At 38.5% G+C, this 12568-nt stretch overlaps 1 protein-coding gene across 1 annotated transcript; it reads left to right on the top strand.

The window, feature by feature from the left end:
* The first annotated feature begins 538 nt into the window (after positions 1–538).
* LOC118808966 (butyrophilin-like protein 2) lies at positions 539–11691 on the top strand. Its single transcript, XM_036571845.1, has 7 exons — positions 539–893; positions 6227–6574; positions 7244–7621; positions 7868–8227; positions 10351–10458; positions 10561–10650; positions 11684–11691. Exons 1-7 carry the CDS (start codon positions 539–541, stop codon positions 11689–11691), a joined length of 1647 nt encoding a protein of 548 aa, XP_036427738.1.
* The last annotated feature ends 877 nt before the right edge of the window (positions 11692–12568 follow it).

Raw genomic sequence — 12568 nt, 5'->3', positions numbered from 1 at the left:
CCTTTAACAGAAAGCACTGAGGTCATTTTCAGGTGTGTTTTATATTCCCAAAGTGTGTTTTTTTTTTCTTCCATTTGATAAAAAGGAAAATAAAGAGAGGGAAGTGGTTGCAGATTTTGCTTGAAAACACCTTTTACACCTACGTTGCCTGAATGGACAACGCCCAAATTGGCGACTGCTTGTTATATTGTTTCATACAATGGAAGTCAGAATAATATAATACATTCTCAGAAAAAAAAAACACCTTTCAGGGCACAAATGCTGTTAGTGGTGGTGGGGCGGGGTTATCTTTGGTTACGTTTGGTTAGGGAACATAATTGTACCATACACTGTTGCAGTTGTATTTTTAAGTTACACTGACTCTATTCATCCCATCCTGACTCTGGGGTTTTTTGTGTTATGTTTCTGCTTAAAAATGTTGAGTTCCTCTCCACTAGGAATATGAATGTAGTGTACATTTAAACAGTTGGACTTTAAGGACCATATTGTACCTTATACATTTATATTGTTTGCACTTTGAGCTAATACTCATTTCAACATGTTTGCCCTTCTTTCAGGGCTCCATGTGCTCGGCCCTGCTGGTCCTCTGATTGCAAAGTTGGGGGGCTCAGTGATGCTGCCCTGTTACGTTGAAGCCCCCTTACCACTGGAAGAGCTGGACGCTGAGTGGAAGAGAACAGACTCTGAAACTTTAGTACATTTGTTCCAAGATGGAAAAAGTCGGCTAGAGTTTCAGGATCAGGCTTACAGTGGAAGAGCCAGTTTCTTTACTGAGGAGGTTGCGCGTGGAAACTTCTCTCTCCTCCTCACAAATCTGACCACTAAAGATGCAGGAGTTTACAACTGTTTTGTTTACAGTCAACAGGAAACTGGCCAAACTTCAGTCGAAATTGGTAGGTGGAAGTTTACACTTGTTTTTTTCCTAGTATTCTGCAGAAAAATAACTTTTGACTGTAAAGTCCTTAACAGTATGTTTTCATATGAATCAATGTGGAAAAAATCACTTCCTATGGATTTCTAAGTGTTACATTCTGGCTCCACCCTGTCCTGTTTCCATTCCCACCATGTCCCACTCTACTCTGGGTGATTATCAATACCAAGAAAAATGTAAAGAGCACTCTTGCGTCCTTGTACAAGTTGTAACACATGACTTTGAGTGACTTACATTATCACACACTTAAAATCTACAAATGCGGTTAATCAGAGCATGGTTTTGGCTATGGATGGGCATTTTGAATATATATGAGCCACTCAATATTTTACGATTAATGTATTATACCAACTAGGGATGGGCAGTTCAGCCAAACTTGAAATTCAAATTTCTAAGGTATTATTTGAAAAATATTCAAATTGATATTTGAATATTACTGGCAAAGTATATTTTGACTCCTTTAAAAAATATTCAGCGTTTTCTTATTAAATTGTTTCTATAAAAACACTGCATATTATCACCAATTTTGCACCTAGAAGAATGCAGCTTGGGTGAAAATGATAGAGCCAGTGGGAGAGTGAGCAGCAAGAGTCACTTAATAATGCATAAAAAACCATTCAAGGCTGGAACAAAACAAGATAGAAGGTGATAGCAGCTGTGCTAGTTCACCAGAAAGCAGTGAAGATGGTAAAGTTAGACTTGAGAACATTCTTAGTGAGGACAACCAAAAACAACAAATGATGTGATGGCTAAAATAAAGAAGTCGAATAAGAGATTAGACCAACACAGGAGTGGAAACGCAAATCCAGAATATGGAGGAGATGGTCACAGATATGCTAACAGCTTAGCTCTCGGCTAACAGAACAAGAAGGCCGTTCCAGATGTCAGAATGTAGAAGTCTATGGGGAGCCCAAGGGTTCTGAAACTACCATGGAGGCTTACCTCAAAGGGCTTACTGAAATCCCAGTTGGATACCGAGCCCCCCACTGACTTACGAATAGAAAGAGCATATTTGCCACTATCTCAGAAAACAACTGATGAATTGAAACACATGTCAGCTGTGGCATAGTTTTTTGGAGTAGCAAAAAGAAAGAAGGGACTATAAGGCTCGCTTGAGCAAAGAAGGGCTTTACGTGGCAGGGTTGTAGAACATCTATCAACCTTGACTATTCCCTTGACTACTCCTAATGGAGTGTAGCAAATACACAAAAACCAAGAAAGTATTCTGGGAAAAGCAACTTAGGTTTAAATTGCTCGTCCTGGCGAGACCGAGTGTGTGCTACAGCGAGGGAATGAAAGTGAAATGAAATTCAATTCTACGGAGGATGCAACAAGGGACGTGGTATTTGATGTTTCTCCTATGAAATTCTTTGTTTTTTTTGTGAATATATGCTCATTTCAAATGTGATGCCTGCAACAGATTCCAAAAAATTTGGAAAAGGAGCATGTTTACCACTGTGTTAGATCACCTTTCCTTTTAACAACACTTAATAATCATTTGGTGACTGAAGACACAATGTGATCCAGCTATAAAAGCAGATTTGTTTGCCATAATAAGACATACATTTTCAATGGGGGACTTCTGGACTGCAGGCAGGCCAGTATACAACCCTTACTCTCTGATTATGCAGCCGTGCTGCTGTAACAAGTGCAGAATGTGGCTTGGTGTTGTTATGTTGTAACAAGCACGGACGTCCCTGAAAAAGACGGCATCTAAAAGGCAGCAAATATTGCTCCAAAATATGTTCAACATTAATGATGCATAGTAAAGTCTTAACATTTTTGGATGCAGCAATGAACAGTGTGTATTGACAACAGTTTGTCAAAATATTCTGGGGTTGCCAACCCAAATGTTAAGAAGAGCCATTTTGTCCTCTCAAAAAAAATCAAACCACCTTGGGAACCACAACATTTTATGTCCATTTTGTTGAAGTAACATTTTACCATCTTGCGGTAAATATGTCTCCATATGTGCTTTTATGTCCTAGTATAGGCATAAAAATATAATAGAAACAAAAATGCAGACTTGCTTTGCTTTGCTTTAAGCTTTAGTTCCGCTATAGCCACTTTTCTCACATCTCTGGCAGGAAATTTTTCTGTAAAAGTAGAGTAGTTTCTTGTAAAATGTCTCTCAATGTTCAACTTTTTATTATGCTGAAGTTGCATCTCATTCGCCAGTGTCTTGTTCGAATTTTCCTGTTCCACCTTAAATGGACCCTGAGGTGCCAGAGTGTAATTGCTGCACCATTTAAGGTGGAAGGGGAAAATTCTAACAAGCAGCACAGCTAAGAATTCTCATCTGTTGGTGTAATACAAAATATTCTCTGAGATGAAAAGAAATTGAAGAATAGCTGACAGGCAACAATGGCCGATAAAACTTTGTGATTACAGCTTACAGATACTGATAATCCTTGGATCAGTTTAAGGTTTAAAATATGGGACTAAACTGTAATTGCCTAATAACTTGAGGAATTACCCAAAAATTCTTAAATGGTGCTCTACTGACACTAAGTTTACACCAAATAGAGTAGACAGTAGATTTAGAATGTGGCCTCTAAAGGGATTGCTGCCTACTGTACTACAATAAAAAGAACGAATTAAACAAAAGGACATCTGTAGTTATTTACAAATGAGACATTAATATAATATATAATAATATAGAAATTAAAGCAAAAAACTTTGTAGACCCACATAAAAACAATTTTATATGATTAATTAGTGGCTTGGGAATTAAGTGGGACTGCCAAAATTATTTTTTAGATGTACGGGGTAGTAGATTTGAATCCACTACATATATTAAATGAAATGGGTGCAAGAAGGTAATTTGGTCATTTTTGGTTCCCTGAGATTTCCTGTGGGAGGTCCTCCGGGAGTATGGGGTGTCAGGGCCACCACTCTGGGCCATTCAGTCTCTGTGCTTCTGGAGTGAGAGTTGTGTCTGTATATTTATCATTAAGTCAAGCTCATTTAGGGTGAGTATTGGACTCTGACAAGGTTGTGCCTTGTCTCTACTCCTGTTCGTTATATTCATGGACAGGGTGTCAAGGCGTGGCTGAGGTCAGGAGGACATTATGTGTGGAGACTGGAGGGTGACATCTCTGCTATTTGCAGATGATGATGTCCTTTTGCCTCCATCGCGTGGGTGTGTGTGAAGCGATTGGTATGCAGATCAGCACCTCAAAGTCTGAGTCCATGGTCTTTGCCTGGAAAAGGATGGCATACCACTCCAGGAAAGGGGAAAGGACCTGCCCCAGGTGGAAGAGTTTAAGTATCTTGGGCTCTTGCTCATGAGTGATGGGAAGAGGGATTGTGAGATAGGGCTGCAGGTTGGGCCAGGCCGAGCTTTGGGTAATGACCGAAAGAATAAGGTTAATAAATTAGCTTTCTTCGCAGGGTGGTGGGCTGCACTCTACTTGATAGGGTGAGGAGCTCAGTCATCTGGGAGAAGATCAGATTAGAGCCACTACTCCTCCACATTGGAGCCAGTTGTGGTGGTTCAGGCATCTGTTCAGGATGCCCCTGTATGCCACCAATGGGGGTCTTACCAGGCATGGCCTACTGGGACAAGACCCTGGGGTCGTCCTAGGACTCGCTGGAGGGATTATCCATGTTGGCCTGGGAGTGGGTTGGGGACCCCCTGGAAATGAGCTGGAGGAAGCTGCGGAGGACAGTGTCATCTGGGATTCTCAGCTCTCCCAACTGCTACTGCAACCCTATCTGGATTAAATAGTTAAGATGATGAATGAGTGAATGAATGAATGAATGAATTAATAAGAAAAATTAATAACATCCAATCCAAATAAATTATGGTAGTATGTGAAATGTAAATTAAAACCTATTTCAAAAAAGTGGAGGCATGCCACTTTGCTAAAGAATGCATCACCAACTGTTACCCAATGAGCAATTGCAAGAAGTTTAGGTATTTCCTGTATACATTGCACCACAGCTAATGATCTTCAACCATCAAACGACACTGCATTAAAAACATTTACATTTACAGCATTTGGCAGACGCTCTTATCCAGAGTGAATTAAAATTTGATCACTTTTTACACAGGTAAGCGACGGTAGTTTTAGGAGTCTTGCGCAAGGACTCTTATTGGTATAGTGTAAGGTGTCCAGGCAGGGATTGAACCCCAGTCTACAGCGTAGAGGGCAGAGGTGTTACCCACTACACTATACAACCACAATGCTTTCGGATATGGATATGGATGGATACATGGGCTCAGGAATGCTTTGAAAAACTGTTGTCAGCAAACACTGTTTCTCACTGAATCCACAAATGCAAGTTAAGACTGTACTATGCGCAGCTGAAGCCATGTGTCCACAATGTCCAGAAACACTGTCGACTATTCTGTTCTTGAGCTCACCTGAAATGGACTGATGCGCAATGGGAATGTGTACTGTGGTCTGATGAGCACACCTTCCACATTGTTTATGGAAATAATGGATGTCTTGTTCTCCAGGCCAAAAGAAAAGGACAATCCGGATTGTTACTGGCATAAAGGTTCAACAACCATGGTATTAGTGGGTAACCTGCGCATTTGTGATGGCATCATTAATGCCGAACACATTTTGGAGCAACGTAGGCTGCTTTTTAGATGGCGTCTTTTTCAGGGACGTCCATGTTTATTTCAACATAACACCAAGTCACATTACAGCAGCATGGCTGCATAATCAGAGCATGCCAGTGCTAGACTGGCCTGCTTGTCCTCTCCTGAAAAAATGTGGTACATTATGAAGTGCAAAATACAACAGTGAATGACCGCTTATGGTTTTGCAGCTGAAGACCGGTGTAACTGAAGATTTATTACCATATAAAGAGAACATTTATTAAGTGCTGTTTAAAGGAAAGGTGATTTAACACAGTGGTCAACATGCTCCTGTCCCAACGTTTTTCGGAATGCGTTGCAGGCGTCAAATTGGAGTTAATATATATTTATAAAAAAATGAAATTCATAAGCCAAAATAATAAATATTGTGTTTAGTACACTGTTTGCAATGTACTGCAGGTCAAACTAAATTTACTAATCACTGCTTTCTGTTTCATTGGCATAATACTGTCCCAACTGTTTTCGAACTGGATTTGTACATAAAATGTCTTTGTGTCAAATGAGGTTGAAAGTTTGTGTGTGTGTGAAATGAGCTGCAGCTTGGTGTTTATCTGTGCTTTTCTATGAGCTATTATTCTATTAGCTGAATCAATTGCCAAAGTTTTATATAAGATGTATTTTGAAATTGTATCATTTGATTTGAGACTTCTGCACTGTAATATTTCAATTGGTTCTTCTTTCAGAGTATTTGGTTGTGACTGGAGGCCATGCAGTATCTGCATATGAGCGTGAAGACGTCACTCTCAATTGCTCTGTTGACTCCTATATCCCTCCTCAAGAGCTTGAAGAAGTTTCCTGGACGAAAGTGGATCAAGACATTACAATGCTGGTCTTACAAGAGGGTGTGATCCAGACAGATTTTACCCCCAGCAGATTCAGAAACAGAGTCGAGTTCTTTGGTCCAGAAGAGATTCACAAAGGAAACTTCTCATTTAGTTTAAAGGATCTCAGAATGGAGGACAAAGGCCAGTATAGATGTGAAGTGCTCTCTGGAGAGTTTTCAGCTCAAACAACTGTGGAAATACATTTGAGTAAGTTAACATACACATGGTGGTCTTTAGTGGAACTAGAACTGTCATTGCTCTAGTGAGCCAGGCAGATCAACTTAAAGGGCTAGGCTGATTTTTATAGGGCGATCACACTTTGGCCTTTTCAGCATTGTGGAGTTGTGGTTTTCTGTGCATACATAAACATGTCAAATGACCTCAGATCCTCTAAACAGCCTCAGAAAAGAACTGTACTAAGGTGGTGTCAGTATGGTTCGTTTGAAGTTCATTTTGTGGTCAGGTTGTTTTGTACATTGTGGGAAAAAGCCCCAATCCTCTTTGTGTTTTGCTTTCTGGTAAAGACCTTGAGGCTCACTGTACACAGCCTAAGTCCTGCAAATTTTGCATTAAAAACACCTTGTACACTTAAAAAAAAGCACTATGTGGGGTGGAGGGGGCACATCTTCAGTAACCATATTCTTCTGCAGCTCTAATTTTTAAGTTGCATTGACATCATATATCCTGTATTGACTTCAGACTTTTCATTTTATTTTTCTGCTTATGTGAATGTAGTGTACATTTAAACCGTTGGACCTTAAGGACCATATTGTACCTCTGAGTGTACATTTACATTGTTTGCATTTTGAGGTACTAAAATTTACCTGGACATTTACCTGGCTCTTTTCTGACAGTGTATGTTGTGAAATAAAAAAGTAAAAAATATTACTCATCTCGCTGTGTTTGCTCTTCTTTCAGGGCTCCGTGTGCTCGGCCCCTCTGATCCTCTGATTGTGGAGCTGGGAGGCTCAGTGATGCTGCCCTGTTATGTTGAAGCCCCCATACCACTGGAAGAGCTGAAAGTGGAGTGGAAGAGAACAGACTCTGAAACTTTAGTGCATTTATTCCAAGATGGAGAAAGTCGACCAGAGGCTCAGGACCAGGCTTACAGTGGAAGAGCCAGTTTCTTTACTGAGGAGGTCAAACATGGAAACTTCTCTCTCCTGCTCACAAATCTGACCACTAAAGATGCAGGAGTTTACAACTGTTCCGTTTACAGACAACAGGAAACTGGTCAAACATTGGTTGACATTGGTAGGTGAAAGTTGACACAAATTTTTTACAGTGTTCTGCAGACATATACACACTCTCTGTGTTTGTTTTTATTTTTATAACATTTATATTCGCAACAACACCCACTCGCCTTACTTTTTGTCAAAATTAGCTGAATCAATTGCTAAACAAGCTGTATTAGAGACATATTATGAAATTGTATGATTTGATTTGAAACTTCTTCACTGTAATATTTGAATAATATCAATTATTCGATTCTTCTTTCAGAGTATTTGATTGTGACTGGAGGCCATGCAGTATCTGCATATGCGCGTGAAGACGTCACTCTCAATTGCTCTGTAGACTCCCATATCCCACCTAAAGAGCTTGAAAAGGTCTCATGGAAGAAAGTGGATCAAGACATTACAGTGCTGGTCTTCCAAGAGGGTGAGGTCCAGACAGATTTTACCCACGAGAGATTCAGAGACAGAGTTGAGTTCTTCGGCCCTGAAGAAATCCACAAAGGAAACTTCTCACTCAGAATAAAGACTCTCCAAATGGAGGACAAAGGCCTGTATAGATGTGAAGTGCTGTCTGGAGAGTTTTCAGCTCACACAACTGTGGAAATACTGTTGGGTAAGTTAACATGTACATGGTGAAATGTCTTTAGTAGAAATAGAGCCTATCATTGCTCCAGTGAGCCATATAATTGCTGATAATTGTCTGTTTGGACACTGTGCCCTAAATTACAAAGTACACTGTGTACTATGTATTTCTCTCGCTAGTGACTAGATTTATATAGTTTTGTATCATGTCAAATTTGGGCTTCATAATATATTATTTCAGTGTTGTCAACACAATGTGCCCTATGCAGTTTGGAAGTGAGATGCGGTGACAGGAGAAAGAAACAAGGCTTTCTGGAGCTTTAAAGCAACCTAATTGCTTCAGAAAATAATTAGTAGAGTACTGTTTCGAGGTCCTAGAAACACATGGGTGACATTGAAGTAGCTTTTAATATCCTGAAATAAACCTGAATTTGTCTGAAACATATTTGGCCTTTATATACAAGTAGCCCTTTATATGAGTCAATTTTAATAATGATCATTACATCATTTGCGTAATGTAAATAAATTGATTGACAGAAGTATAGATGAAAAGCCTACCTTATAACAACTGATTTGAGATCATAAGTTGCTGTATATTTTACACAGGTTCACTCTGCCCCCTGGTGCAGTGCATAACAGTCTTGCCTACATCTGAGCCTGAAATACAAAGAAACATTGAATATCCACTTCAGAATGCAGCATCTGCCTTTAGCCCCCAGGATTCCTTGATATCGAGAACACTCTTGTTGTTGTTTTTACTATATTAAATTATGACTTTTTTCAATGAGTTGACAACCAGTAAAAGTCATGCAACCCAAAAGTGATGGGATAAAATTTGATAGAGTTAAAAGCAAATAAACATTGGCCCCAATTTCAAGCCATGGGTTCTCAGTCCCAGTTCTCATGCTCCTTTGTGTACTTTCCCTCATCTGGCTCACCTCATAGAAATCACTAATCGATCCACAAGCTCTTCATGTGCTGGTTCAGGTGTTTTAGAATATGCTGTCAAAAGGTTCTGTTCAGGTACAATTTGTCCCAGAAGGTACAAACAAAGTAAATGTAGCCTCAAAGGTACAATATGGTCCTTAAGGTCAAACAGTGTAATGAGTGTTAAATGAGTTTTAAAGGTAAAATATATTCACTTTTCAAGGGACCAGGTTAATATTGCCAGCTTTTCAACTTAAAAAAATAAATAATTAAACAAAATAAAAAGCCTGGGCTCAAGACCGTGTGTATAGAGTCAGTGCAACTTCAAAAATACACTGCAACAGAACATGGTACAATTAAGTTTCCTAAGTAAATGTACTAGAGCGCCACCCCAGTGAAAGTTTAATACATTTTTACTGTGAGTATATTGAAAACACTCATATATAACAGTCAAACACTTGATCAGATACACTCCCAAATGCTGTTCTCCTGACACTCTCTAGTGGTAATTTTTCTGATAAGAAGCTGATGTGAATGTTTGGTCACACATGCAAGTAATTAACAAATTACACGTGTTTACCCACTCAGCGGATTAACTAAACAATTTAAAACACATGTTTTGATCTATATAGGCTGAGCATCATGGCAAACAGTTGATGTAAATTCCTTTCTGAGCCAACAAAGTGAGTCAGGAGATCAGATACAGTGATGTAGTTCTTTTTTTAAAAACATGCTGTGATGGCCCAGTCTGTGCTCAAACAATGCTCTGTCATGATCTTTCTGTCTGCAGGGTCCTTCTTCAGTCATTATGCCACACCCCAGCCTGCAGACCTTGGTCTGAAATGCTCTGTCTCCTGCAAATTCTGGTCTGAAGAGATCTATAAGATACCTTGTTATATACCATTGCAGCTATTGCTGGCACACCTGTGTCTCTTATCTGAAAATAAATAGCGTTACACAATTCGTTGCTCTGTTTCTGAGAATTTTGGTTTCTTTTTTACTTTGTTTTTGTTTCTTTCATCGTATCTATTTTGGCTAATCACTGCAATGGTGACTTTATGAGTAGGACTTATTTACTCTACAATGCGTTTTACATGGCATAGCGCTGTTACCTCCAAGTTTTATGAAACTGGCCAATAATGTTGTTCTGGTGGCTGCACACCACTGCTTTATAATATGATATTTTGAGTAGTTCTGCACATCACATATAGTAACACAACTCTTGTACTTTCTCCTCAGGTTTTTCCCACATACACACTGCAATACTGTTGCTCTGTGGTTTTACTTGTTTATGTGGATGTGTACTTTTGCTTGGCTGCATCACATACACTTTCTGTAAAGAGCCCGGTATGTAAAGTCTTCATTTGAACACATTTATGAGAAAATTATGACAGTGGAATTTGTTACTGAATTGTGGAGCACTCATGCAGTTGTTCTTTATCTTTTTAGGCAGTTGCACAGAAATCGTACAGCGTGTTCTTGTCTTTTGTCCAAACATTCTTATGTTTGTGGCCTTCGTCCTTTGGGGTGTGCTTAATGGTAAGTATTTTATCAGTGTTTTTATGCAACTAAGATTATAATATTCATTAAAAACCGGCAATTTTATTTGGCTGAATTACCTGAATTGGCTGAAGTTTGTGAGATTCCAAGAGATAGAATAACAGCGGCCACCTTGCTGATTACTTTGTTTACTGGCCATGGTTAACATTTCCTCAATTCCTCATGGAGGTGATGAAAAGGATGTGTCGTGGATTATGGGAAGAAAGACAAAACACATTGCTGATGCAGAAAGTTGGCACCTTCTCAATTTTTCAAATCAGCCTAAGCATCTGCAGTATTTCAGACTATCTGGTGAGAGCTGGTGTTGTGCATTCAGTTATCAGGTCAAGTTATTATTCTTGTGTTAAATTCTTGATTATTAGGTGAACACAATACACTTGTTTATGGTGGTGCCTTCTCAGGTGTGGCAGTTGCAATAATGTATTTGTGTTGCCTAATGTCATCTCAGTATATTTTGTAAAATAAAACATTTCATATTTAGGAAAATAAACAGCTGTTTAATTGTTTATAAAATCCATGTTGATTTCATTTTATATTTCATCTGCTTGAATTATAGCTTATAACGCAAACTCACAAAATAATAAAAAGCAAAAAACCCCACTATATATATATATATATATATATATATATATATATATATAAAGACACAGTGACCATGGTGTTTACAGTTCAGGCTGTTAGCTGTAATTAGGGCATGGACTTGAGTCAGACTCCAGTCATGAATTTGATGATGTCTGACTTGACCCAAGAAAATCAGAAAAGACTTGCGACTCAACTTTGTCTTGAACACCATTGACGTTAACTGATTTCTGTGACTTAGACTTGAGTCTTATGACTCCAAAAGAGTGGACACTCAAAGTAGAAGAAACACAGTGAGGTGTCTGGTTTTTAATTAAATACATTCATTTACTGGCATAGATGTGCCAGAACAGTAACAGAAGTATCTTTGATTTAGATCCAAATTTCACCAAATGTCTGTTACTATGCTTATGCTTTCTGTGTTTTATTTCAGAGCTGTGAGACTCTATAAGCTGGAAACATTAGCAAGATAAGCTGCTAGCTGTCTGCGTCATTTTAGCAACTGTATAAATTCTACAGCAAAATGATTTGTTGACATTTCTTTTTAAATGTGGTTGTCCAGTGTTTTGATTACACCATTGTGTCTATCATGGTCACTTATGTATCATAGATTTAGACATTTATTTGGAAGGATAGTACACAACAAATTTAATTTTTTATGAAAAATTTTATGATCATGGTATTTTAACCTACTGTCACTTTAATGGGCTGTATTATTGGTACAGTCATTTTTGGTGTTCAGTGTTGAAATGGCAATAAATTGGCTGAAGAACGCGTAATGACTTGTTTTGACTCAACCGGAGACTTGCCTGTACTGACATACACTATATTTACAACAACTGAGTAAATAAAAAAAATCTACAGATTCTATGAAATAGTTCTTTAGAAATTGGTTAAAAAAGCTTTTCTTAATTAAATTCACAGCATTTTAAACATGATAGTCATGATACCATTTCACATCCACAGAGCAACAAACCAACAAAAAAAGCCATTCAAGGACAAATATTAACTAAGGCTACATTCATACAGCAAGTAAAATCGGCCCAAATGTGATTTTCTCACCAAATCCGTTTTTTTTTTTGTTTGGTTGTTCACAATATCTTTTAAATGTGACCTATATGTGACATTAGTCTGAACAGGTCACGCTCCTAAACAAACCTGCATGTGCAAAAGAACAATGACTCATGTGGCATATTTATCCAGAGGTAAACAATCAAAATGGAATCAACAGTAAAAGAGGTTTGTTTCATCTTTGCCAGCATCACAGGAGCTAATTAGAAGTTGCACGTTTGTGCTTGCTGTAAAAAGATCGTGTTAT

The sequence above is a fragment of the Colossoma macropomum genome, unplaced genomic scaffold, assembly GCF_904425465.1.
Source record: "Colossoma macropomum unplaced genomic scaffold, Colossoma_macropomum, whole genome shotgun sequence".
Classification (NCBI taxonomy): Eukaryota; Metazoa; Chordata; class Actinopteri; order Characiformes; family Serrasalmidae; genus Colossoma; species Colossoma macropomum.
This window is presented reverse-complemented; position numbering and strand designations above follow the sequence as displayed.